This window comes from Heloderma suspectum, chromosome 17 (assembly GCF_057233095.1).
Source record: "Heloderma suspectum isolate Gila_16-S chromosome 17, 16-S_ref, whole genome shotgun sequence".
In the NCBI taxonomy this organism is placed as follows: domain Eukaryota; kingdom Metazoa; phylum Chordata; class Lepidosauria; order Squamata; family Helodermatidae; genus Heloderma; species Heloderma suspectum.
In genome coordinates this window covers 20,469,911-20,497,440 of record NC_139474.1, presented here as the reverse complement: position 1 = coordinate 20,497,440, position 27,530 = coordinate 20,469,911, and the positions used below count along the sequence as shown (strand labels likewise).

Genomic DNA, 27,530 nt, shown 5'->3' with positions numbered 1-27,530 from the left:
CTGGGTTGGGTGAATGTAGGGACTGACAAAAGTCAACCAATATTAGGGCCACACCAAAATAACACTGGGGTTTTTTTTAGTCTGCCCTGTGGAATGGCTTGGGAAGGTTAGTACAAACATACAAAAGACGTCAGGCTTTTATGATCAGCAGGTGAAGGAAAAAAACATTATCTTCTGAGATACCTTAGAATTAGCCCATGATTCCGATCAAAGGAAGGGAAAATAAAGACAACACTAACCTGTAGCAACTGTGACTTTCTTTTTTCCTACGGATGCGAACATAAAAACAAAAAACGGAGACAAGGAAACGCTTCAACGAAAGGGGGATGGTCACAGATGGGGCTGGAACGACTCCTCTCTCAGTGTGGGATGGGAGAATTGGGAAGCCTTCGACAGAGGGAAGGAGGAAAAGAAAAGTCCGCTCTAAAAAGAGAGAGTTCCCGCAGCACAGTGAAAAACAGCGGCACGGTGGGGTGGCAGGGCAGTAATGCAGCGTTTAGTTAGTGCTACCATACGGCAGAAGGAATAAAAAAGGAAGGGGGGCGAAGAACCATCAGGAGACATGACCTGTCATTTGTGGTGGTGGACAGCCTGGGCAGCTTTCCTCAACCTGCCGCTCTCCAGCGGTGTTGGACGACATCTCCCATAATCCCCCAGCCAGCTATGCTGGCTGGGGGATTATGGGAGATGTCGTCCAACACCGCTGGAGAGTGGCAGGTTGCGGAAAGCTGGCTGCGGGGGTTTGTCCCCAGTGAGGACCAGCGGCTAGATGAGGTCTGTACAGCTGGGTCTCTTATCTACACACAGCCAGCACCTGTCAGGGTTTTAATCCACCGGGCTCAGAGTCCGCTTCCTGAGCGCTGCTGGACTGAACGCTTTCAGGTCCGCTCCCCCCACCCCACTGTTAAAGTCCTGCAAACTTCCCCAAACCGAGCCCCTGAGGAGTAAAAAACAAAAATGAGAGAGAACCCGAAAGAGACAAGATCCCCACCCCAAACCGACCCGCCAAGGCGAAGCTTCGGTGCTGAGAAGCCGACAGCAGAAACGGCTGATTGAGGATCATAAATAAGGGGTCCCCCCCACCCCACCCTAGCATCCCTCCACATAATCACAGCTTATTTAACTCAACCTACGAAGAAGCGAGGTGGGGCGTGGGGGCATCCCCCCCCCGCCCCGGTCCACGCTTGGACCCCAGGGCGCTGATCCGCCGACGACCGCAGTCCCCGGGTGGTGGGTGAGGCGGGTGGGCTCCCGCCTCGCCCCGGCTAGTTTTCGGCCCCCACGTTCTGGCGGGCTTTGATGAAAGCCATCCCGTGGGTGCGGAAGTGAGTCTTGAGGTTGAGCTGGGTGTCAAAGCCTTTTCCGCAGACTGTGCAGGAGAGCTTCGCTTCGGCTGCTGGCGGGGAGCCGTCCTCGGGGCCGCCGTGCAGGCTGCTGCCCTCTGCGTCGCCTGCCCCCCGCTTCTTTTTGTGGGTGATGAAGCGGTGGCGGTTCAAGGAGACCTGAGAGGTGAAGCAGAGGCCGCAGTCACGGCACTGGTGGGCGCTCTCGCCTGTCCTGTGCTGGGGGATGTGTTCCTGGAAGTCGGCCGCCGTGGGGGCCACGTAGCCACACTTGCGGCAATGGTATGAGGATTTCCGGTCGCCTTTGAGGGTCTTGGAAGGCGGGGTGGTGCTGTCTGGCTCCTCGCTGCACGAATCCCCTTCATCGGAGGACAGCTTGCGCTTCCGGCTTGATGCCTGGGGGGGCGGGGGGGGGGGGAGAGAAAGGTTTTTTAAATGCTCAGAATCCCAGGTGTTAGCCTGCACGATGAAGATGTTGCCCCAATTCCCCATGCGGGCACCATTAATTGTAGGAGCATCTTTGCTGTCCATGTGACAAGGGCACAGCAGCAAGGTTCAAGTACTCAGGACTTTGCAGGGGGGGAAAAAAAAACACCGGGAGATGTGTGGCAAAGGTTCAGAAACCAGAATGGAACTGATCCTTACTAGCGTATATAACCCGACCACACAGCCAATGGCAGGTGTGAAAAAGCTACTGCAAGACTCCCCTGCCCAGCCTTCTCTCAACCTGCCACCTGCTCTGCTCTCCATCTGCTCCACCCATTCAACACTACTCCCTTTAGTTTAGAATAGAACTTGTGTGTTCTATTCTTTGCTCACCACCAAGGGGTGGCTTCTCATTTGTCCCATGAATCTGTTGCTATTTATCACCCAATTTAGTGAACCTAAGCTTTTGTCACTGAACAGAACAGGTTTCTAGCCCTCACTGAGGCAGAGAGAGAGAGAAAAAAATGGGCCCTCTCGCATGTCACACTGTGGCTCACCTATAACAAACCTAGGGTTGCGCAAGAGTTGTTTAACCCTCAAATAACCTCTGCTGTCCAGGTTCGCATGATACAGCAACCCCCAAGGGGGGGTGCATATTCAAAATGGCACCCAGCATGCACCGCGGCTCATCAGGGGGGTGTCGTGCAAGTCAAGGTCTGCATACCTGTCCTTTCCTATCACCTCACCCCCTTCGTTGTTCAAAAATAACAAAAATCTTTCAAATACATGCCAAGCTTTACTAAATTAGTTTTATGCAGGGCTGTGGCGTCCACGATGCATCCTGCCCTCTCCTATGGCAGGCACAAAAACTCGCAAGCTGAACGGACTGGAAAATACAAACGGAGAAGTGGAGGGGAAAAGGCTGTCCAGCCAGACGGGGCTCTTGCTGCAGAGTTCCAGGTCTCCCGGCCAGGGGAAGGGCCTCCCAGACACGGCCCCTGTACCTGTGAGTTCCTGGAGCCCATGCGGGTGATGAGTACCTCCTGGCTCCGGGTCTCGTCGGTCACCTTGATGCCGTGACGCACTTGGATGTGTTTCTCAAGGATGAGGCGGCTGCTGAACGTGCGCTTGCCTTCCGTACAGTACCTGGGGCAGCAGGAGGGGGCAGGGGGAAGCAGTGAGAAGTCAGCAGAGGGTCTTAAGGAACACTTGCAGTGCAGGGGAAATCCTGGCCAGGGATGGGGAGCCTCTGGGGGTCTTGGCAGATGATGCAGAGCACGCAGGGAAGAGAGGTGTGTGCCAAGGATGCTCAGCATCAACGCTGGAGCCCCAGAAATGCTCTTCTCATCACAAACTGGATGTTTAAGCCTTTCTGGAAAGGGGACCCTCACAATTGTACAGAATCTGGAACAACACTCCATCCATCCTATTTCTATCCTGCCTTGTTCCTCCTTAAAGGAACCCAAGGCGGCATACACGATCCTCCTCCTCTCCATTTTATCCTCACAACAACCCTGTGAGGTGGGTTAGGCTGAGAGTCAGTGGCTGGACCAAAGTCACCCAGTGAGCTCCATGACCAAGTGGGGACTAGAACCCGGATCTCCCAAATCCCAGTCCAACACTCTAGAGAATCATAGAATCACAGGGTTGGAAGGGGCCTACAAGACCATCAAGTCCGACCCGCTGCTCAATGCAGGAAGCCCGATTCCCAGGCAGTCTCCCATCCAAGTACTAACCAGGGCTGACCCTGACCCTGCTTAGCTTCAGAGATCAGACGAGATCGGGTGCATCCAGCCCTTTACCACCACACCGCACTGACTATCTTTAAGTGTGTGTATCACATGGCCCACGATGTGTGTTTTCTAGAGTCTGAGGCTGCTTTCCCCAACCTGGTGCCACCTAGATGTTTTGGATGCCAACTCCCATCAGCCCTGACCACTGTTTATATAGGGGTGATGGGAGCTGTAGTCCCACATATCTGGAGGATGCCACATTAGGGATGGCTGGTCTAAGGTCTCTGAATCTGAGCCACATTCATGCTGCAGTTCTGTGCCAATTGCTGTGTTTGTCACAGAGAGGAACCCCGTTTTTAACATTTGTGTTTCAAAAAGCGAGCTCCTAGTCCATAGGCGTGCAAAAGTAGGCTTGAAAGCATGTGGGAAGCATTGGAGTAAGCTGGGAGGGGGTGGAAAGAGATGCGGAAGGCTAAGCAGTAAGAGCTTAGCTAAAGGTCTGACTTGGGAAGTGTCTGAGTTGTGAAGTTCCCAGCCTGATAAGGACCGTTCCAAGAATTACTGAAACTATGTATATGAAACACTCTGAAGCACTTACATAAACAGACACATTACAGCACAGTAATAATAATGATGACAACATCATCAGGGCTGCGCTCTCGTGCTCTTCCATAAGAGAACAGAGACCCCGAGATGTCTCCCCCACCCCCCTGCCCTGTCTTTTTAACTTATACCCACATTTGTGTGCTTATTATCAGCTTGTTTGACAAGCCAGCTGCAGGATCCTTCCACGCGGAATTCAGGGTGCTTAGAACCTTCCTTTCCTTTCAAAACAAGCAACAACACGTTCCCCGCCCTGATGAATTTGGAGGAAACCTCTGCAATGCCCTTTCCCCCCCACCCGCCCCCCACTTGCCAAAACGGCTCTCCAAACCACTTGAAATCCTAAAATTGGGGCAGCTGAACCAATGCTGCAGTATCAAATATGCGCGCACGCACGCCTTGCTGATTTTTCAGCAAAGGGGTAGAGCCCCCCGCCCCACCCTCCGGTTGGTCCATACCGGCAGGGGTAGACGCGTTTGATGCCCTCGTGGTTCACCCGGACGTGTCTCCGGAGGCTGGGGGCAGAGCAGAAGGAGCGCTCACACAGCCGGCACGGGAACTTCTTCACGCACTGTTTGGGGCCGGCGGGGGGAGACAGAAGCCACACAGAAGCACACCAAAGTGAGTTACCATCCCCAAGCTCAACCCTGCCCCCCTTCCATGTAGCATCTGGCTTAGCCTCCCGGTCCTCAGCCCTGCAGAAACAAGCCTTAGCCTGGATTATTGCCCACATCTGGTCCTCGCTGTCCTGGCCTGTGCCATGCCTCTCCTCGTTGTTGCTGCTGCTTTCTCACCTTTGCTTCTCTCTCTCTCTCATTCTCACTCAGTCATCTCCCTCCCCCCATCTCAACCTGAGATACTCAAATGCTATGGATGCAGCGTTGGACTTCAGCTCCCATCAGTCAGCCCCTGCCAGTGTGGCCAATGGGCTGGAATGCAGGGTACTGTAGTCCAAAACATTGGGAGGGCACCAGGCTGGGGGAAGGCTGTTGTAAGCTCTTGTGGGGCAGGGACCTGCCTTAAAACTTACTCTCTGAAGTGTAAACTGAAGGGAGACTTGTGACCCCTTGCAGGTGTTTCCCACCTGTTGAACCAGCCCCTCCTCACCTCCAGGCTTCTCCCCTGGGTTGAATTTTAGATTGGGGGCTCCTTGGGGCAGAGACCTCTCCTCTGCTACTTGGTACAGTGCCGGGCACTCCAGGGGCACACGACAAGATTTATGGTTGCTTTTTGCGGACTACACCTGACGCAACAGGCTCTCGTCCAACCCTCCCCAACCTGGGGCACTCCAGATGCAGAGAGCCCCAGGTTGGGGAAGACTGCACCAACCCGTGGAAGCTGTTGCCAGAATCTATCCGTTACTCACCCGAGACTCCTTTTTATTTCTGCGGCAACAGGGTGGAACAGCTATAAAAGAGTGTTAATTTAATGGAATGCCCCTGGCTAGGCTAAAGAATGCGGGCAACGGGTGTGTGGTGTGGGGGGGGCAACGGGGGGGGCAACGGGGGGGGCAACGGGGGGGCAACGGGGTGTGTGTGGGCAACGTGGGGGGTGTGGGCAACGGGGTGTGTGTGGGGGGGGCAACGGGGTGTGTGTGTGGGGGGCAACGGGGTGTGTGTGTGGGGGGCAACGGGGTGTGTGTGTGGGGGGCAACGGGTGTGTGTGTGGGGGGCAACGGGTGTGTGTGTGGGGGGGGCAACGGGGTGTGCGTGTGTGTGTGTGGGGGCAACGGGGTGTGCGTGTGTGTGTGGGGGGGCAACGGGGTGTGCGTGTGTGTGTGTGGGGGCAACGGGGTGTGCGTGTGTGTGGGGGGGGGCAACGGGGTGTGCGTGTGTGTGTGTGTGGGGGCAACGGGGTGTGCGTGTGTGTGGGGGGCAACGGGGTGTGCGTGTGTGTGTGGGGGGCAACGGGGTGTGCGTGTGTGTGGGGGGGGCAATGGGGTGTGCGTGTGCGTGTGTGTGTGTGGGCAACAGGTGTGTGTGTGTGTGTGTGGGCAACGGGGGGGTGGGCAACGGGGTGTGTGTGTGGGCAACAGGGGTGTGTGTTTGTGGGCCTTATTAAAACTATGGGGAGCTCAATCCATGCCTCATCTTCCCTGCCCAGCGCTTGTGATCTCTTATGATACTGGGCGTGTATAACAGATAAGAAGCCCCAGTGAACAGAGGCACAGTGGTGGCTACGAAGAAGAGCCACTGGATAGGACCAGAGAGGGTGGGAAGAAAGCAGGCCTGACCACCATACTTTTTAGGCTAGGCAAATGTTGCTGTAAGGTATAGCCCACTTGCTCCCCTCTCCTGGGTCCTGACTCCCTGGCCTTCGAGAAGAGCAGAGGCAACTTGTGAAATAAAACTCCGTCCGGCTGCCCCAGGACAACAAGGCGTGCTCCGTACGGAAACGTGGAGAAGCGCAGCTGTCGCCCGACTGTACGATTCCCGCCTTCGCGCTCCAAGGATCCCAGCCCTGCCTCAATATGGGGCCCATCGGCATGTGCCTGCCCACAACTTCTCTCACTGTGCCATCCTCGGCCTGCTCAGTGTCTCCTGTCCCTGTAAATGGCTTTTCTCCCTTGACGAGTCGTAGCTTGGGGGCAGAGCCCCTGCTTTCCCCGCCAAAGGCCCCAGGTTTAACCCCCAGCATCTCCAGGCAGGGCTGGAAAAACTCTTGCCTGAAACGGCCAGTCAGTGCCAACAATTCTGAGCTAGAGCGACCCATGGCCTGAAGGCAGCTTCCTATGTGCCTATGCCTGCATGGAGCCCCCCCACCCCCCAACAGTGATGCCCCCTCCTTCTGTTCTCTCAAATTACCCCCTCGAAGCCGCCCCTAACAGAACTGAAGCCTACAGTCTATGGAATACCTTCTGCTTACATTCAACCCTTTGTGACTCTCGTCTCTCCCTTACTGCCAAAAGTTAGACTGTAGGCTCCTTGGGGCAGGGAACTCCCTTTTTTAAAAAAAAGACTCTATCACTCTGCAAAGTGCCATGTGTGTGGATGCTGCTGCATAAATACTATAACCATCAGCAGTCATGAGGAACAGAGGAAGCTACTTTCTGCCAGGTCAGAGTATTTGTCCATCTTGCGCTGTCCTGGCTGCGGCTCTTTACGGTCTCAGGCGGAGGGAAAGCGTCTTTCCCATCTCTTTCTCCCTCCCCCTTTTAACCAGAGGACCTGGGGCCTTCCGCTTTCATTTATTTATTAAATTCCTTAATCGCCCATCTGGCTGGTCACCCTGCCACTTTGGGCGATGTACAATAGTACAAACAATCTTAAACAGAAAAATTTCACATTAAAACATCATGTTCTAAAAATACCCTAACCCACCCCAAATGAACAACCAAGTTTTCAATGCGTGGCGGAAGCTCCTTAAAGAGGGGGCATGGCGGAGTTCCCTAGGGAGGGAGTTCCACAGAGTGGGGGCCACCACAGAGAAGGCCCTCTCCCTCGTCCTCACCAGCCTAGCTGTCCGCAAGCTGAGCCAGGATGCCGCCACTGAACTAGGGTCCTTCTCTCCTGGTTCCAGCCCACTCTGGGCCCCCTCTCACCTTCCCGTGGATCTTCTTCATGTGCACGACATACTCGTCCCGCTCGGGAAACCAGGAGTGGCAGATCCCGCAGGTCCAGCCGTTGCTCCGCGAGCGCCCACCCGCCTCCGCCTTCCGCTGGAAGCGGCCCCGCGCGCTCTTGCGCGGCTCTGGAGAGCTGGGCGGCTCCTCGTCCTCCGAAGACGAGGACGACGACTCCGAGAGTTTGGCAGGGGCCGGCGGGGGTTCTTCCTCAGCCGGCTCCTGCTTGGGAGTGAGTGGGGCAGCGGGCGGCTTCTTGACAGGGTCCTCTTTGGGCTTCTGGGGCTGGTGAGTGTTCTGCCGCCAAGAGGAGAGAAAGAGGGGGGTCAGGCCTGCCTCAGCTTGTCAAAACCCCTCCACTCCCAGCCTAGCTTCCTCTACCCAAAGATTCTCATCAGGAAGGGAACTTGAAGCAAAGAGTGGAGAGGGCCAGGATGGGGAAACAGGTGCTCTGATGGGAGGGCCATTTGAAAAGACCCCGAAGGGCACCAGGTTGGTCCTTAAACCTGACCAGTCTGAGGATCCCACCACATCACAATAAGCACACATCTCCGCCCATGCTTGGCTCTCCTGTTGAACTCACTTTAAAAGCGGTTAACCAATTTGATTAAAGGGCTCTTGCTCTGCACCATTTATCCCGCCTGCTTCAACTCATCATGGGGTGGGGCAATAGGGGGAAGGGAACTCCTTGCCCTCCATTGCTGGAAAGCTTATTTAGCATCTCTTCTGAGTTCTGAGATTACAGCAGGCGTAGCCCGCAACCTTATCTTTGCAACAATGAAGACTAGTAACTTCTATTATTATTATTATTATAAAAATGAACGCTATGATTCTTAAGAACTCAAATTCTGCAGCCATTAGCCAAAAGGATTAGGCATGTTTCAAAAGAATGTAAATTAGGATTCTAAAGAAACCTGAATCCTGTACAGAGTATCATACCCTAGGGTTTTCCTGTGGCCCTGTAGTATTGCAATGGATATACATAAAATGCTAGTTCCCAGTGGTCTGAAATATTTCCTTTTCCCAAATGGGTTAATGGCTCATGCTACCCGTCTCCTGCCCTTAATTCTGCTGTTGGTGGTGTTTTACAGTTTTCAAAGTTGTGCTTAAAGTTTTAATTGTAATTTGCCTGGGGGCCCATTTGAGCTGACAGGAGACTCACAAATTTATAAATAAATAAATAAAAATGAAAATTTCTAGGGGAAGGAAGAAGTCACACTTCCCGTCAACAGCCAGCCCAGCTGAAGACACTGGAAACAGGGGGACATGAATTCCCAAGTTCCCACCTCCGGATTTGCCACACTTGCCACAAGGTCTCACCTTGAGATGCTCCAGCATTGTCCGCTTCTGAGCAAAGAGAAGAGGGCAATCGGGGCACTTGAAGACGCTCACCCTCTGATTGAGCAGATGCTGGTCAAAGTGAGAGGAGAGCAGGGGCTTGTGGGTAAAGACGGTGTCACACATTGCACATTTGTAGATCATCCTGGAGAGGACAAACAAACAGCAATGCTAAAGAAGAACAACCAGAGACACGGGGAGAGAAGGAGCTGGACACGTAAGGGGCCAGTGTCACCCTTGCCATGGCTCGGAAGATGCAGGGGGAGCTCCGCTTGCTGGCTGCGAGGATGGTCATGACTACATAGTGACCCGTTTCTTATAGGGCCATGAGCCATTTTATTCATCTGTATCAAAAAGCCAGCTGTGTGTGTATTTTTAGGGTGCTTATGATGACCACAGAGACAGTAAATTAAGAGAAAATGTAGGTCCCCCCAGTTGCTTGCTGATCTGTAGTTGGGGGGGGGGGCATGGGGAGTGCATAAAAGAAGAAGGGAATCAACAAGAATTCAGAGACATGCACCATGTATGGGGGTCTTGGCTTGTAAACATATCGCACTGGCTGAATCTACAAGTCCAGTCTCTGAGCCCAGCCTGGACTCCAGCACCCTGTCATTCACGACCCAGGTGGAACTTGCAGCTTCTCTCTAGCATCCAGTTCTCTGCCCTCACTCCTCCCACATCCCCCTCCTTCCTCTGAACCCCACTCCCCCCGCAGCGTTTGGAACAGAAGGAGTAGACCCTCCAACTTGTCTAGCTAGCGCTGTGGTACTTTACCTCCCTTAATTTCTACCCTGCCCTTCAGTCCAGAAGGATCCCCAAGGCCTGCTTACCTCAGTGAGTGAGCTACAATTAAATAATTGCCAGGGGGGTTGGCCTGTTAGTCTACTGCAGCAAAATAGAAAGCCTATGCCAGAATAAACGTGTTAGTTTTTAATGTACTACAGACTCTGGGGCTGTTCAGAAAACACGCTAACCCACACTCCATGTTGAATGTGGGTTGTTTTGAACCATGGGTTGTTTGTTGAATCATGGGTTATGATGTCTGAATGCAGCCAGGGTGTCTTGTTAACCATGCAGTGTGGCTTATTTTTCTAGAACAAGCCACTTTGCAAACCCATGGTTTGTTGTTGGGTTGTTTAGGCTGGTTAACAAGCCACACTGCTTGGTTAACAAGACACTCTGGCTGCGTTCAGACAACATGATAACCCACCCTGTGGAAAATGTCCTGCATTCAGACAACACACTAACCCACGGTTCAACAAACCACCCACAGTTCAAAACAACCCACACTCAACCACTGAGTGAGGGTTAGTGTATTGTCTGAACAGCCTCACTGCATGGTTAACAAGCCACCCTGCGGGTGTTCTGACAACACGCTAACCCACGGTTCAACACACAACCCGCACTCAACCACTGAGTGTGGATTAGCGTGTTGCCTGAATGGACCCCCTTTGTTGTTTTAGCCACAATTAAACACACGCCCTTCACATTTTACTTTGGTAACAACCCCTTCCATGATTCCCCAGGACTCTCACATGGGGCAGACACAGAGACAGAAGAGCCTGACTGGATCAGGCTTTCACTCTGGTATTCTGAGGTAGACTCCCTCTGAGCATGGAGGTCCGGTGTGGTCATCAAGTCCGGTCTTCATTAAAAGCTCACTCTTCCCACAGGAATCTTCCAAATACCTCTTCTATAGCCATCTCCGTTGGGAGCAGCAAATTGCTGACATTATTGCTTGATTTATTTTTAGTATTTATGAACCACCCCTTCATCCACAGGATCCCACGGCGGTGTACACAACATTAAGAACAAACAACAAACCCAGCATAAAAGCGATACCATCACACACCGAAAAGCAAATTAAACAACAACAACTCTTCAACCAGTTAGTGAAACAAAAACAATCAATTCAGTTGAAAAATTAATATTAAACATGTTTAAATACTGAAATTAAAATGTTAAAATGCCTAGGCCAAAAGAAACATTTTAACTTGGTGCCCAAAAGAAAACAAAGTTGGTGCCAATCGTATCTCCTTTGGGAGGGTTTTCCAAAGTTGGGGTGCCAACTCAAAGAAGGCCCTGTCCTTTGGAAACACAGAGTGCACGCCTCCCATAGAAGGTATTGGAGAAGGGCCTCCTCTGAAGATCTTAGTACATGGACAGGATAGTATACTTTAATTCTGTCTTGCGCACAGAAGTCCCTTTGCCTGACTTAGATCTCCTGCCTATCAGTTTCAGTGCTGATGGGAGACGGAGTGGGAGACGGAGAAAAACGTCTCCGCTTCCTCAATGCCAGGCATGATTCTACAGAACTCCTTTCACACCCCTCCTCCGTTTTAACTGGCTTTTCTCAAATAGACAGGAAGGCATACATACAAAGCTGGGGCAGCCCTCTTACTTACTTGGACTGCTGGTTGCTGAAGCCTGGATGCTGGGTGTAAATGTGGCCATGGGCGCTGGGCGCCGACTTGAACGCCATGGGGCAGATGGGGCACTTGTGGAAAACCTCGCAGTGGGACGTCTGAATATGGGACTTGATGGAGTTAACCCCTCCGAACACGACTGAACAGCTTGGGCACCTGGGGACGAGAGCGGGAAGGTGAAATGGCACCCCAACAGCTATCAGACTCGACACAGCCCCCCACACCTGAGAGGGGAAATGTCCTCCCTTTTCTAACGAATGGGTATGGTGCTCTGCAGACATGGCACCTGGGCTGAATTCAACTCAAGGCTCAGCCTCCAGAACACACCAGGCCAAATCTTTGGCCAAATCCAGTTCCGCAGCAACTTTGCTCAACAAAGGCCAGAGACTGGTCAGAGAAGACACGATGCACTTCCGAGGCTGAAGCTTCAGCACCTTTGCCCCTTCAGCTGCCTGGGCGGCAATCTGGGAACCTTCCGGAGGTCGCTCTGAGCAGGGTATGAAGTGTAATAAACAAAACATTTTGGAAGCATCTGATCCACAGGGCTAGCAACTTGACTTGCCCAGTTCACCGCTTTGTGTCTTACAATTTGCAATTAAGTCTTCTGAAGTGCTTTATCGTGCCTATTAAGTGAGAGGCACCAACATCCTGGGAGGGAGGGGGGGGGAGATTCTCTAAAACAAGCCTGGGGAAAGAACTGCTCCATTCCACTTTGCTTCCATCTCCTTCTCCCATGAAACAAGCTGCAATAATAAGGGAGCAACACTATCCTGGTGTACCCACAGCATGGCGATCACTTCCTATGATCTGTTCCTGCAACAGGCAGGGATGTTGAAGTGGGGGGAGGGAGAAGAGGCCCCATCTCGCCAGGTCTTGAACAGAACCGAAGCTCTGCCTTCCTCCCACCCACCTCCATTACTGACAAAAGGCAGAGGAGGAAAAAGGAGTCAGAGTCATCTGACCTGGATTCCTGCATTGAGCAGGGGGTTGGACTCGATGGCCTTGTAGGCCCCTTCCAACCCTACTATTCTATGATTCCCTGCTCCCCATCATGCGCTGAACTGCCCTTCGTTTGTTCCAAACACCACCCAAACACAAAGAGCGCCAACCGGGATTCGAAGCTGTATGCGGGAGACGGCACTCCAGCTTGAATAAGCCACAGCCTCCAAGGACCAGTGGGTTCACGTGCTGAGCTTGGCCCCAGGTTCAAATGCCCGCTTCCTCTGACAAGTCATTAAAATGGGATGGAGTTTGATCTGGACTAAACGAGACACGAGCCGGTGACTTTCCCCACTCCCCCTACCTGTAGCCTATCCTCCGGGAGAAATGGAGACACGCATCCTTCAGGTGGGCCTCGAAGTTGGCCCAGAGGAAGTTGCCCCCGCACTCCGGGCAGACGTGAGGCGGGCGATTCTTGTGCATGCGCTGGTGGGCGCTGAAGCTGCAGCGGTTAGGCATGATCATGGGGCAGATGCTGCACACCTTTCGGAGAGCAAGGGAAAGGCACACACACACACACACACAGGGTTAATTCATTTATCACAGGCTGGTGTGGAGGGGGGAGATGGGGGGCAGAGGACTAATTCTGCAGCTGCCCAGAGCCTCAGGAGTCATGCCCCACCCTAGTCTGAACAAGCGGCTTGCCAAGAAGAGGCAATTCTGCTTTCCCAGGATCTGTGCTGTTTATTTATTACATAAATTTATACACTGCTTTATAGTGAATGCTACAAGCGGTTAACAGGAACATGAACAATGAAAGTGCAATAAAACAGCCACTGGAGAATTAGAACCATGCTGGTCCTACTGACCAATTCACAGTGTCCCCCATGTAAAAACAAACCCAAACTCCCCGCTTGTAGAAAACGAGCTTGTCAGACAAGAAAGGAAAAGGGGTTCTATCCTAGCGGTCCCCCTGACCTGGCTACTTTTTCTAGGTACAATGAGTTCTGGAAGGAAAGGAGCATTCGAACGTGAATTTCCCCCCGCCGCCGCCCTCCCGCCTGCATCTTGATGCAGTGCAGTCCCTAATGCCTATCCCACACGGCGTGTCTGAGCCTGTCCCACAGGACCCCAATCGCCTTGCTCTCTCTTGCTACCCGGACAGCTCCTGGAGCATTTACCGTGGAGGTGGAGGCCTGCTGGAAGTGAGCCGCGAGGCCGGCTTTGTCTTTGCACTGTTCCTTGCACTCCAGACACTGGCAGGAGTTGGTGGTTGTCTGCTCGGTGGTGGCGCCGCTCAAGGGCAGGACGGGCAGGTCCTGAGGCGCTGCCCCGCTGGCGGTGGCCACGGCATCCTGAGACGTCCCGGCAGCCGCTTTGCCGGCGTTCAGGGAGGCCACCGAGACCAGAGGGGTGATGTCGGGCTGGCCGATCATCTGGTCCAGGGCGATGGGCCGCATGACCAGGTGGGAGCACTGCATGATGAGCCCCTTGTCCTTGTGCTCACGGGCGTGCAGGAGGAGGCTGCACTTGTTGAAGAAGACCAGGCGCTTGGTGCAGTGGTTGCAGGTCACCTCGATGCGCATGCTGCGCCGGTCGTAGTGCCGGGCCAGGCTCTTCTCCAGGGCGAAGGCGTCGCCGCACTCCAGGCAGCGGTACCCGAGCGGAGGGAGGGCCAGGCTGGCCTCGGCCGGGGGTGCCAGGTTGGGCTTGTAGGTTGGCAGCAGGTTCTTGCTGTTCAGGATCTTGTTGAAGGCCTCCACCAGGCTGGACTGGCTCCGGGAGATGACCGTGCCGGCGATGGCAGGTGAGGACTTCTGCGGCTGCATCACCACCACCGTGGTGCCGTTGACCTTCTGGTTGGCCGCCGCCATGGTCCCTGGCTGGGCCACCATGCCGCTGGCGGCCCTGGCATCGGCGGCTTTGGGCAGGGCCTGCGGCACCAAGCTGATGATGTTCTTTGCCACGGCTTTGCTGGGCAGCACCACGGCTTTCTGCTGGGCCACGCTGGCAGCCATGAGCATGGCGCTGCTGGCGTTCTGGATGGTGGAGACTGGCAGCACTGTCCCCTTGATCTTGGTCCCGTCCCCCAGCTGCACGCTGACCACTTTGGGCCCCTCGAGGACCTTCAAGGGGCTGGCGGGCACCGTCTTCGGGCTGGGAGGCTCCGTGGCACCCTCTTCTTTCTCCGCGACAGTGGGGAGTGGGGCTTCTTCAGCGGTGGCGGCGGCCTCTTGCGAGCTGTGCTCCGAGGGAGGCTTGGCAGCTCCTGGGTCTGAATCGGAAGAGACCCTCGTTACCGTCCGGGTGATGCTTCCCGAAGAGGTCTTGATGGTCTTGATCCTCACCTTGAGAGGCCGCGAAGAATTAGAAGAGGGAGAACCGGTGCTCTCATCTTCGTTTTCTTCCTCCTCCTCCCCGTCTTCCTCTCCGCTGGACACACCCGGTGGGCACTGTATGGGTTTCTCCATGGGCTCTTCCTTCAGGGCCCCACCGCTGGGATGTTTGGGGGAGCCGGGAGGCCCAGGGCTCACTTTTGTCAATGGAGGGCTTTTTAAGAGCGGATTCGGAGGGCTGGAGGGAGAGCACTTGACATCAGCAGCGTTGCTGGCGCTTCCATCGATGTCTGCATCTGAAGCAGGCCAGGGTGGTAAGGGGGAACTGTCCGTAGAGTAGCAAACAGAGCCCGATTTTGGAGGGACCGATGGACTGCCCCCCCGACAGGGCACCTCGCAATCGGATTCCTGCTTAATGACTGGAGGGGCTGGCGGAGAAGGAGGAGGCGGTGGAGGGGTTAGAGGAAGGCCTGCTTTGACAGGTGGACAAGTGTCAAACGACTGTGGGAAAGCCGGAGAGAGCGTCCCCACACTCTCCCGAACTGGCTCGCGGCAGTCCAGCGGCGGGACAGAAGAAAGCACGGGGGGTGGGGAGAGGGAAGGCACAGAGAGGTTCTTCTCTTTGGGCTTGCACTCACGTGGCTGGTCGATAAGGCTGGCCTCACCATCCTCGCGAGGATCAGGGCTGAAGTGGGAGAAGATATCAAGGCTTTTGGCTCCTTTCTCTTTCGGTGCCCAGCACTCCCCATTAGCAGGAGCTGCCACTTCCACGGGGTGAGTGGGGGGCGAGTGGGGCACTTCGGGGGCAGCAAAACCGTTCTGTAGCAAGCGCGAGCTGATGCCATGACTGTCTTTGACACGCCCGTCCACAGGGTCCAGTTGCTCAGGACAGACCGTGTTCTTCACAATGACGCTGACCGTGGTGATGTCCGTGTGGGGAAGAACATGTTCAGGGAGCACAGTCTCAACAGGGATAGCCTTGATGTGCGGATCTGCCTCCTCGTGGCCAGAGTGGATGGCCTCGTTTGTGTCAATGTCGGGAATGTCAAAAGCCGCTAAGAGGTCTTCAAAATCCGGGGTCTTCATGTCACCCATGGCGAAGGTTTCAGAAGGTTCTAGAAGGCAAAGGGGGGGGAAGAAAAATGGTTACAGGGGAACATAGGAGGTCCTTGGTCCATCTATCTCAGGACTGCCTACTCGGAGCGGCGGCGAGTCTCCAAGGTTTCAGACTCCAGTCTCTCCCAGCCTGACTTGGGAGATGCCGGGGTTGAACCTGGGACATTCCGCATTCAAAGCAGAAGCTCTACTATTGAGCTACAGTCCTTTCAAAGAATAAGGTATGCAGATACAGTGGTTAAGGTGAAAGCACACAAAGAAAATCACATGACATCCAACATTCCTACAGGGCAGTAGCTTCCAACCTTTCCAAACCTGGGACCCTGCCTTCATGCCAAGGTCTAACACTTCATATTTGGCATCCCTATCTTCCCCGTTTTCCCCCTCTTCTCTTTTTCTCCTTTCTCCTCCCTACTCCCTGACTTTCTCCTTTTGTTTAAAAAGACATCCTACACATGCTCTGAAAGGGGAAGGCATGATACAAGTACAATTAACTTGTGAACTGCTGGCTTGACCTACTCTTCAGCCAGGCACAGCCTACTTACAGGTCCTAATCCATCCTTTTATTCAGGAGGACGTCCCTCGCCTTTGTACTGATAGCATAAGCTTTATACCTACAGTTCCACTTTTTCACGCACCACGTAGTTAAACTATGGAACTCATTAGCTCATGATGTAGAGATGGCTGCTAATTTGGACAGCTTTAAAAGGGGATTAGACAAATTCATGGAGGATAAAGTTATCAAAGACTACTTGTCATGGGGGCTATATATTACCCCAAGCATCGGAGGCAGCGTGCCTCTCGACACCAGTTGGAGCAGAACATTCACACATACGCATTGCCTTGTGAAATAAACAAAAACGTCAATAAATACATTAATTAAAAGGCCCCTTCCGGCTGGGCTTTAGTGCTTGAGATACTGAAGGATATCTCTTCCAAGTCAGGGGAAGGTGATATTTTAATATTTGCTCCTGAGGTCCCTCAGACATTTTTCACTGGGTTGTGCCACTGCTGTTTCTGGCTTACTGTCCTCCAGGGTTTTTTTTTTTTTTTTTGGGGGGGGGGTCATTTAGATTGCTACTTTGAAGACAAAGAAAAACCGTGTTTCCTCTTCCCTTTCTGACCTACAAGAGGGATTTTCCTGCACAAAGGTTTGGCCTTCGAAGAAAAAGAAAAAGGGAGGGGCGAGAAAAAAACCAACCACTAAAAACTTTCTTCAGGTGCATTTTCCTGCCACTCCAAAATGAAGCCACTGGACCCGCGTCTGGAAACATTCCCTTGCCGGCCTCCCCACCACCTCAGACCCGGTCACAACTGAGGCCAAGAGGAGCGGTTGCCTTGCCAATGATTGTGTGACGCAAACGGATTAGTGTCTGCAGGGAGGGAAAGGAGAAGAGAAGGGGGAGCACTTGACAAAAGGCACCGGCTGTGTCTCCTGTTGTTCCAGGCTGAGAGCGCATGGCTCCTTTCGAGCAGCTAGCCCGAAAGGGATTGGGAGGCCTAAGACAATGCCTGGACCAGGCCTAGATTAGCTAGGCCGAAAGGGGCTGGGAGGCCTAAGACTAGGGTCAAACCAGGCCTAGAGTAGCTAGGCCAAAAGGGCCTGCGAGGCCGAGGACAAGGCCTAGGCTGGCAAGCCATTTCAGGTTTTCAAACAGCTCTACTCCTCAGCCTTTAACGCCGGCCGGACTGAAGGGAAATTAAGAAGCTGAAGCTTTTTCTGGCACAGAGAAGGGGGAAAAGTTTGCCTCCCACATTTCTAGCTTTACTGTTATGGGCATCAGGAAGAAGGCCAAGAAAATAGAGGGCCGCCCTATTCTCCACAGTCGCATAAATCCTTTTGGTTTTTCCATCCTGGCTAAACTGTTTTAAAGCAAACTCTTTGTTGAACAAAAGTTGTGGTGCACATGACACGGACCTGGTAAAATTACAGTTTATTCTCTTTCGTAGTAGTAATAATTTTAGCTATAACAAAAACAGAAGGAACATTCGGAGTTATGCAGCCCTCAATTTCCTGGCCACCAGCACAGATAGTTTCTTCTCTTCTTCCCTTCCTCACACCAGCAGAGGCAAGAGGCTCCCCCCACCCCCAGTGCAACAGACAGATAACCCAACAGGTGAAGCTCGCTCTTATTTGCAGTGTTTTCACATTGGGGAAAGCTGCTCCTGGCGAATTTCTGTCACACTGAACTGTTAAAAAAGGTGCAGCGACCCTGCCAGGAAGGGGGAAAAAACCCAACGGTGGCAACTTTAGCTGACCCATCATGAAGTAAAAATTAAATAATGTTCACATGCAACACGGTTTGGGATTCACACAAAAACAAGGAGTGCTTGACGCATGTCTCAGGACTAAAGTAACATGTGAATATAGAACCCAGTCACTGGAAAGAAAGAGGAGTAAGTGGGACAACGTGCCCTCAGGCAAAAGCCCTTCCTGCATCGACTCACCTGCCAATGAGCTCCTATATGTCTGCAGCGAATGCCAGCACATTGCACAAGGTTCTGGGGCATACTAAGAGTGCAGAGTCGGCTTTTTGGGGCTCATCCAACCATTTCCCTGCAGCTACACATTAGAAGGGAAGACTGATAGCGGTGGGAAAGCCATCTGTTCTTTAGGAAGACGTCACCACCATTTCTGATTTTCTCACTGAGGAACAGGAACATAGGAAGCTGCCTTGATACTGAGCCAGACTCTGGCTCCATCCAACCCAATACTGCCGGCAGTGACTGGCAGCAGTGGCTCTCCGGGATTTCGGGAAGAAGTTTTTCCAGCCCTACCTGGAGAAGCCGGGGATTCTTCTACATGCAAAGCAGGGTCTCCGTCACTGAGCCATTGCTGCTCCCAGATCATATCTCAGATGATAAACTCACAGGGGGCCTATATCTTGGGCTTTCCCACCTAAGTATCCAGTTCTAGGTCTCCTGCTTTGGGTGTGTGTGTGTTTGTCCCTCTCTTTCTCTCCGCTTTGCTTACCCTCGTGGAAGTGGCTGACCCACCTAAGCCCCTTCTAAATAGCTTTTTAAAAGGGACAGCTATTAGCTGCAGTAGCTAAATGGAGCGGTTGTGTTCAGGGGCAGCGTACCTGAGAATAACAGATGCCGGATGAACGGGGCAAAGGGGGTGTTCCTGCCTTCCCACCACGTGCCTGTCAAGACTCCTAGGGGCACCTGACCGGCTGGCGTTGGAAAAAGGATACTGGGTGGATGCTTAGATGGATCTTTGTTCTGATCCAGCAGGGGTCTTCTTATGTATGTCCGGTTTCCAGGACACAGTCATTCCCACCCCCCAACATACACAAGGTTAAGCACTAAAAGTTTGCCAGGGCAGTGGGTAAAAGGATGGGAAAAGGCCCAGGAATGTGCGGATGAGAGTGCAGCAGTGTTTATGGGGCAAAGGCAACAGGGGAGAAGGGAGACACTCAGGGCTCCCCGCCCCTCGGAGCTTTAAACGAGCACCTGGAAATAGGGCTCCTGCAGAAAGGGGCGGAGGGGTGTGTGTTTCCTTCCAGCCAAGGAGCACAAGAGGAACCTGTTCAGAGGCAACACTGACCTGAAGAAGGAAGTTTCTCAGGCGAAGCAGCGGAGGAGCCAGGAGAGCAAAGGCCGGGGCGGGTGTGGAAGAAAAGGGACGAAGCGGCCGGGGGAAGAAAAGAGAAGGAGGCGACGGGGAGGGCGGGCGGATGGCCTCGGGTTTCCGTCAGGCAGGCGTGCCAGTTGCACTCCACTGGAAGGGGCCACGGCAGCCGTCTGCTTTGGCTTCCCAGCGAGAGCTCACGAGGTCAGGGCTCGACGGGGACAGCTGCGAAGGGAAGGGTGGGGAAGGGGAAAAAAAGGAAAAGGGTGGAGGAAAACAAGCACCCAATTCCCGCGGGGCCAAGCAAGAGAGCGGGAGCCAGGCCTACCTTTGCTGCGGCTCTCCTCCACTCCACCCACCCATGCCAGCCACACTGAGTAATTGGCAGGTAGCGCCTTTGCCATCTGGCGATGCTGCAGGCCCAGAAATCTGGCACAGCCCTCCTGTGCTGGGAACGCCAATCACCCTCTCAAGACTCTGGTTAGCAACTAGTTTAGCAGGAGAAGAGGCTGGAACGGGGGAGGGGGGAACGGGGACACAGCAGGCCAAAGCCCCCTGCCCCACCCTCAAAAGAGCCTGATGCCAGGGCCTGCTGCCACATCTGCTGCCCATCTATACCCATTTTTGCCCCTGGGCTCGGCAAAGGGGTGTGTGAGGGCCACATGGCATCACTTGGGTGGCGGGGAGATTTGGGCCAGGGATATCCGGTTGCAGACCTTGAGACAACGTAGGATGCTTTCTCCTGCGTTGCCCCCCAGACGGTGGAATGCCAAGCACGACCCCTGGCCCCCACGCTCTCAGCCTTTAGAAAGGCTGTGAAGATGCATCTTTCCAATTTACCCTTTAAGAGCGTGTAGCTTTACAGTTTTTGTAATGTTCTTGTTTTTATTGTTTAAAGGTTTTATTGTTTTAAATTGTTGTGCCCTGCTTTAATGGCTTTTTAGTAGATAAGGCGGTACCTAAACTTAAGTAAATAAACAGGGTGTGCAGGACTGACAGGTAGGTGGGCCTAGGAAATGTCTTCCAAGCAGGTCAACAACTGGAGGAGCTGTGAAGGGCTCTCCAGGAAAGATTAGATAAAGGCACACCTTTATTTAGTGTCCTGTTTAGTGTCGAGCAGGTATTAGCAGTGCACAGCTGAGTCACCTCAGCCAGGAACTCACTTCCACAAGCCCCTGGATCTCGTAGCGGGGACCATTGTCCTGACCTTCCTTCTAAGGCTGGTATAATATTAATGGAGTTTGTGTTCACAAAGCACTCTGAACTCACCGCTGCACACCCCCTCCCCAGCCTTAAAAAGGGTAATTTTGGGCCAGTCACTATCTCTCAGCCTAACCTGCCTTACAAGGTTGTTGTGAGGATTAAAAGGGGGGGTGTAATCTACACCAGCCTTCTCCAACCTGGTGTCCCCCAGAGAAGAATGAGGGGAAGTCCAACACATCTGGTTGGTGAAGGCAGATTTATACCATCTTGAGCTCCTCGAGGAAATTCAAGATATAAATGTGATAAATAAATAGCAGGAAGTTTGCTCAGCCACAAAAGCACGGCTCTATCTCCATGGGAGCAGGAAAGCAGTTTGGGATGCTTTCCTGGGACGCACACAAGTCTCCCAACTTTGAAGAGGTGGCAGAGGTCACTGGCCCATTCCAAGCAACCAAGGATCAAGCTCTCCTCTCAGCAATGTCAGCAAGGCAGGGCTGACGGCTCTCACTAGGTACATCAGCCAACTGAAGATGGGGGACTGCTTTGCTAATTTCAGACACTGAGGCCAAGAGTTCAGGACACACCGGTGGAAACTATTTTTGTTCTGGTATGTTACTGCAAAAGTAAAGTAAAAATCTTTGTGACCGCCTTTCCTTTTAACAACAATGGCTGGTATATAAACCCTCATATGAACAGTCTGAACACCTTCGTGATCTGCATTTGGAACAAAATTAGTTACAAGCCCTTGTAATATTGTTTTGTTATTGTGATTGCTGCTCTAATTAACGTGAATACATTTCTTGAAATACAATAAAAATATTTTAAGAACAACAACGGTTGGTTGCTTTTATTCACATTTTTTATCTCTTTATAGTTCCTTCAACACCTGTGAAAGGCCTCTCAGCTATGTCTCTGGAAATATACACATATCTTTAAATATTATTGTTATAATTAGCAGACAAAAAGGGGGAGATTAGTCAACTTGTCAATGGTTAGTCTTTATCTTTTCAAAAAAGATTTATGCTGCAGTTCATACAGGAACACATAGCTGATAACAACCTGGAATGGGCAAAATCCAGTCTGAGTTGACACTCTAGCCAATTCATTCCACTGCCTGGGAGGACTGGACCTTCCACACCGGGTCCAAAAACACACACTTCCTGGATACTTGGAGATACTACTAAACAAGATCAGATTAACAGGAAGCTACAGTGCGGGAAGTACAAATCCTCCTGTTCCAACAGCAACAAACCAGGGAAGCCAAGTGTTTAAGTGGCGAAGAATAATCTGGAGAATCCAAAGCAAGCTGCTTCATTTCCCAAGGCTGCCTGCTTCTTGGCAGAACTGTGGGGTGGGGGTAGGGTTAGAGGGGCATTTGGGTTTAAATGGTTTTCTAAATTGACCAGGAAATCAACATCTAAAAGCACAAAAGAAAAGTCAGGGGGTGGGAAAGAAAGGACCTCTTTCCAACCTATCAATTCTGATAGCTGAAAATTTCCCCTGGGAAGATTTAAGTTTAAATGCAGGCATTGTTAGGTTAAATCTATTCCCCGCCCACCCCACCCCCCACCCCCGAAATCATCCTGTTAAAGATATTGTCATTCCAAATTCTTTATTTTTGTGGTGGTGGTGAGAATGGAAGAAGAGGGAGGAATGTGATAGAAGGCACCTTCTAGCAGGGGAGATGTGTTCTGAACAGGGTGGCGGTGGCAGCAGGGGCCTGCTTCTTGGACTCTTATTTGATTGAAAGGGTTGGGAAGGAGTGTGGCCTGGCGTGGGCCTTACATCCCCTTCTCTTTGCCCGGCATGCCGCTGCTTCATACCCCCACAGTCCCCCTGCCGGCAATAGCTGCACCACAGAGAACGCAACCTACCCTCGTCAGGAGTGTTTCCACACATGCAATTCAGACTGCGGCAGTGAGCATGGGTGTGCACAGCGTGCTTCTCTTATGGCACCTGTTAAACCATCCTGCAGCTGACATAAACTGAGGGAGAGAGGCCAGACATTCCCCACCCCCACACAAGAACAGACTGTGAGCCCAAGCACTGAAAACTCCACTGTCCCTGCACAGTCGAAAATTAGGTTTGCACGTTCTTTGGGAACAGAGGCCTGTCACTTTCTTTTGCTCAGGTAACTTAGCAAACCCCTCCACATGCAGCAATGTGGATAGAGTCATGTTACTATTAAGCTGCAGTCAGCACCCTCCTGATAGCAAGGCAGAAACGGCCAAGCCTACCACTTCCCTGATGTTTAGGCTCCTCGGCTAGTGAAGCAAGATGCAACATGCCAGGGAAGGGTGGCAATTTCATTTTACGGACAAACAACGGTGAGGCAGGCTGGGGCAATATATGGATCAATGAGCCTGCCCCCACCCCCACCCTGCTGAGATGGCCAAGTCAGATTAACCAAGTGATTTTGGAGAGTCGCAGAGTGTGGGAACGATTGGAGGGAGTCAAAAAACATGTAAGGGATTGACTGTTGTCCCAGGCCACTCTCCTGTGTCTGCTCTGGCATCTGGGGGTAGGAGAGGGGGTTGCTTGAAGAGCCCCCCCGCCCTCCACGCACACGTGCAGTGAAATAGTATTTCGCCACAAGGAGGTACTTCGGGAAATCCGCTCCTGTCCCGGGACCTGCATGTAGCAACAGGGGCTGAGCTGGTATGGGGATGGACTGTGGATCAGTGGCAGAGATGTTTTGCATGCTGAGCTCAACTTAAACCTTGCATTCCGATGCACAGGATTCAAAATCCTGGCCCAAATGGGTCAGGCTAGGACCCTCTAACCATCCCACCCCCACCCCCTGCCACCCCCACATCTTAATATTCCAGATTAAAACCAACTGCAGCTGCCTATCCCAGCCTAGCCAAAGTCTGGCAAGCAATTAAATTCCAGTGTGTTTAACAGAATTAAGCCTCCACCATCTGCTAACTTTAAGTAAAACACCAAGCCACCAAGCAAAAAACAAAAAAGTGGGGGGTGCAAGGTATACTATGGCTCAGCTGAGGAAAAAACTGTAATTTGAATAAAATATACAAATCAAGTATGAATTGTCAGGCTTGTGCTGGGAATCTTTTTAAAAACCACAAATCAGTCTCGACATCAACACTGGAGGCAGAGAGGGGTGCAGGGGTGGGGGTTGTAAAATCAATGCTGTCTGAATATTGTCTGGTCTCACAGCCAGAAACCAAACACTCCCATGTCTGTGCATCGAGGCCACTAAATACGTTTGGCAGAACCAAGTGGTAAAGCCTTTCCTGGACTGTACCAATTCAAGTTGCGGGGGGTGGTAGTGATGGGAAATCACATTATTTAAAACACAAATCCCTGAAACTAGAAAGCTAGCATCTCAGGGAGACACCTTACTTTCTCCCCAGCATGTTATTTTTTATGTATAGGGTGTCTGTAGGTCCTGCCCAAGCCTTCTTCATAGGAAAGGACCTGGGTCAAATGGCAACTAGTACACTTTCTTCCCTGAATCACACCACTCCCTTCAGACAACTTAGTTCCACAAGAAACCTGAGTGACACAACAGCAGCTGCCCATGCCCCACCCCAAAGACCAAGAAAGCCCCAGTATGGGATCTCCCCTTGTCTCATTTAGGAACTGTGTCTCTCTTCCGCTTTGAGCTTTGGGAAAGAGGCATTCAGTTAAAAAATAAATAAATATCTGGCTATCCTTCTCAGGACTACACTCCTACTTGTTCCTCAAGGGTCAGCGGTGAACAGGGTGAGGGAAAGTTCCCAAACCCAGAAAGCCTCTTCACCTCACTAAAGGCCTCGGGATGCCTCCATCTGAAAGGGGGTGGGGGGAATAACCACTTAAGAAAGATTTTCTAGTTGTTGTTCCCCAATTACTCAGGTATTCTATTTTAACTACAGGATAGGGAGTGAAAATACCTGCAGGAGAGTTGATGTCTTTTTGCTGAGACCCCAACCACACAACCCTTCTGCCAGGATTTGGAGAGGGGCAGCACAACTTTTAGTGGTCGTCCCCCTGTCCCAAATATAGGAACTCCTCAATTTCTACCAAAGGCTTCATCTGTGGAGGTGGGGAAGAAAAGGTGGAAATCTCATTCTCCCAGAAATTGGGGGGGGGGGGGGGGGAATCAGGCATCCACTGAAAACCCTCAAAACGCAACTGTTAATCCCCCCTCCAAATCCATGAAAAACATGGGAGCTCAATTCCCAACACACTTTTTGGGGGAGGGGGCACTTTCATTCTCCCAGCATCTTGACAGCCCCCAAGAGTTCCAGTGAAGACTCATGTACATGTTAGTTACAGCCCCATCAAATATAGGAGCTCCACATTTCAAGGCAAGCTTCTTTTTTCGTGTGATGGGATGACAATGACACACAACACACACTATTCGACTAGACTTGGCGGGGGCAGGTTTGGGCCACTGAGGACCAGTACAAATATTAATTCCATTTATCACATTTCGAATTCTTAATTCCCATGCAAGTTTTTTGGGGTGGGTGGGGAATGGAGTCCCCCCCCACCACCTTGTTTTGAATAAGATTTCCCCTCTCTCCCAATTCTCCCCCATTTCATTCTCTCAATTTTGTTCTTTTTGTGGAGAGGCAAAATCCCACTTCCCATACAAATATTTAGGAGGAGAAAGAAGAATCAAGGGGTTTCTCCCCCTTCCTTTCCTTCTTCCAAGTTTGAAGATGAGAACGTAAGAAGAGCTGTGCAGATCAGACCAAGAGTCCACCTCTTCCAGCATTTTGTTCCCCCAGCAGCCAACCAGCTGCGTGTGGGAAACCCACAAGCAGGACATGAGTGCAACAGCACCCTCCCACCCATGTTCCCCAGCAACTGCTTCATTCTTTCTTTGAGGGGGGATGGGGACCAGGTTCCTTCCACACAAAATCCTTCAAATATGAATTGCCCTATCACAAAACACCCCCACCCCGTATTTATTTAATTTGAGCAGTTAAACATGATTTAGGAACTCCAAACTGCCCAAACACACTTGAGGGCCTCTTTTTGGGTGGGCTGAACTCATTCTTCTGGCCTTGAAGTGGGGTGAGGGGGAGGAGGGAAGAAAGGCACCCCTCCATTAACCTCTTTTCAGGAATTATGCCCCGTTTGGCGGAAGTTCCGTTCACGCAATACCCTGCAAATGTGAAGTATCCCAAACAGGAAACAGACGTCTATCCTCCTCCCAAAATGTTTATTTGCAGCCACAAACCATGCGTGTGCGTGAGGATCCGACGTTGGTGTTTTGGAGGGTTTTTTTTTTTAATTTTGAGAAGTTACACCTCAATTCTCAATCACGGGGGAGGGGGGGGCGTGTAGGAGCGTCACATACTTCAGACACACACAATATAGAAACTCCCACGGGCTTTTGGGAGAGGGACAGAAAAGAGGGGAGAAGAAAAGTGGGTGGAAAGGGACGAAAAGAGGCATCGGGGAGTTTCCCCATCCACCCACTTTCATTCTCCCGAGATTATTGTTGCGTTCGAGGGAGGAGGGGAGGAAAGAATCCCGCTCCTTCGAGTCCAGACCCTAAAAATACGAGGTGCCCCATTTAATCCCCCCTCCCCAATATATAAGGCACCAATACACCTATACGCCTGTGTGAGCGTCTCAAGGGGCCAGGTGGGAATTAGCGCTGGTCTTCAGAGGCCCCCAAACCCGAGGAGATTCACTCACGGTGCATTTTTACTGGGTATGTTTTGGAGAGGGTGGGGGGAGACCTCATTTCCCTAAGGATTTGGGGGGGGGGGGCAGGGATGGAGGAAAGAGGTACTTGAAAGGCAGAAATTGAGGAATTTGGGAATAACTGAAGAATTTCTGCGTGTGCCCCCCCCCTTCATTCTTCCAGGATTGCTGCTGTCGCTGCCTGGGGGGCGTGCGGGCGGGGGGGAGGATTTATTAAAAAGGGGCACACGAGAATCGCGCTCTTCCTGCGCCCCCAATTCCCCCAGATAATAATAATTATTATTATTATTATTATTATTAATCATCAATAATTGCGGGGGGGGGCAGAAAAAGAAGGGGAAAGAAGCCAGGCCTTTCCACTCAAGAGCCTGAAAACGTACGTGAGCACTTGGTGGAAAGGGGACGGGGACCCCCCCCGCCAACCGCCCCCCCATTTATTTGCGTACTGCGGGCCACGCATGCGAGGGGCGGGGCGAGGCCCCCCCAGCCCCGCGAGCCCCCGCCCGGCCGGCCGCCTCCCCCAGCGGGGTCCCCCACGAAGCGAGGCCTCGTGGGCGGGCCCTGGCGAGGCCCCACCCCCTTAAAGGGGCAGGCGCTCGGGCCTACCTGCGCGCTCCGGTTCCCTTCAGCGCCCGGCGGCGTGGGGAGAGGGGGCGTCGCCGTCGTCTGAGGGGGTCCGGCGGCTCCACAACCCCCGAGGCCCCTCTCCTGACTGCAGAGCGGCCTCCGCCTCCTCGGCCGCTTCCTGCTTCTACCCCCCCTCCTGCCTCCGGATTGGCGCGGCCGCCTGCCACTCCGAGGGCGACCTCCGGACTCCGTCACGCCCCATTGGGCGGAAGGGACGTCGATCACGAGCGGGACCCCGTTTCCTTGATCGCCGTTCGGCCAAGGCGGCTGTCGCTCAGGGAAGACGTCCCGCCCTCGCCTGGCTCGCTCCTCATTGGGGACGGGGGCTGGAGAGGCAGAGCCGTTCCAGTCGCCGCCCAGCTCTACTGGCTTTGCTGGCTGCCGCTCAGTGGTTCGACCCGCCTCATCCGCTGTCCATTTCGTCGTTCTGGCTTGCGAGACAGGAGGAGAGTCTCGATCAGCTGGGGAGCCTCCCACCGGCCGATACCCATTGGCTAAATTCGGCATCAGTCCCCGCGCTCTACTTCTGGCTGCTGGCTCTAACGGATGTCACTCATCATGTTGCCAAATAGAGCGTTTCAGTTGGCTGAAACCATCAGGAAGGCGAGTCTTTAAGTTAATTGGCTGGTTGCCTGAG

The 27,530-nt window shown here is 52.6% G+C and overlaps 2 protein-coding genes across 4 annotated transcripts; both read right to left on the bottom strand.

The window, feature by feature from the left end:
- Window positions 1-1,132: 1,132 nt before the first annotated feature.
- Window positions 1,133-26,963, bottom strand: ZNF687 (zinc finger protein 687). 2 transcript variants are annotated; one of them, XM_084824017.1, is made up of 9 exons: window positions 26,873-26,963; window positions 13,552-15,821; window positions 12,735-12,913; window positions 11,411-11,587; window positions 8,988-9,150; window positions 7,647-7,964; window positions 4,564-4,676; window positions 2,774-2,915; window positions 1,133-1,739 (listed from the first exon to the last, which is right to left on the bottom strand). In XM_084824017.1, exons 2-9 carry the CDS (start codon window positions 15,799-15,801, stop codon window positions 1,266-1,268), a joined length of 3,816 nt encoding a protein of 1,271 aa, XP_084680143.1. In that variant the 5' UTR covers window positions 15,802-15,821; window positions 26,873-26,963; the 3' UTR covers window positions 1,133-1,265. The 2 variants fall into 2 exon arrangements, with proteins under 2 accessions (XP_084680143.1, XP_084680144.1); XM_084824018.1 differs by having other exon boundaries at window positions 2,810-2,915.
- On the bottom strand, window positions 15,830-27,431 carry LOC146334662 (uncharacterized). Of its 2 annotated transcripts, XM_084824020.1 has the most exons (3): window positions 22,474-27,431; window positions 19,373-19,621; window positions 15,830-18,469 (listed from the first exon to the last, which is right to left on the bottom strand). In XM_084824020.1, the coding sequence occupies exon 1, from the start codon at window positions 27,398-27,400 to the stop codon at window positions 26,627-26,629; it is 774 nt and encodes a 257-aa protein (XP_084680146.1). In that variant the 5' UTR covers window positions 27,401-27,431; the 3' UTR covers window positions 15,830-18,469; window positions 19,373-19,621; window positions 22,474-26,626. The 2 variants fall into 2 exon arrangements, with proteins under 2 accessions (XP_084680146.1, XP_084680145.1); XM_084824019.1 differs by having other exon boundaries at window positions 15,830-19,621.
- Window positions 27,432-27,530: the final 99 nt, after the last annotated feature.

What these genes read in the sequence shown, in the direction of transcription:
- ZNF687 (XM_084824017.1), bottom strand. Translation starts at nt 15,801, where the DNA reads ATGGGTGACATGAAGACCCCGGATTTTGAAGACCTCTTAGCGGCTTTT. An exon ending in AGCAGGCCTCCACCTCCACG is followed by an intron (nt 12,914 to 13,551) that starts GTAAATGCTCCA and finishes GCTCTCCGAAAG; the next exon opens with GTGTGCAGCATCTGCCCCAT. An exon ending in TGAAGAAGATCCACGGGAAG is followed by an intron (nt 4,677 to 7,646) that starts GTGAGAGGGGGC and finishes GGCCCCAAACAG; the next exon opens with TGCGTGAAGAAGTTCCCGTG.
- LOC146334662 (XM_084824019.1), bottom strand. Translation starts at nt 27,400, where the DNA reads ATGCCGAATTTAGCCAATGGGTATCGGCCGGTGGGAGGCTCCCCAGCT.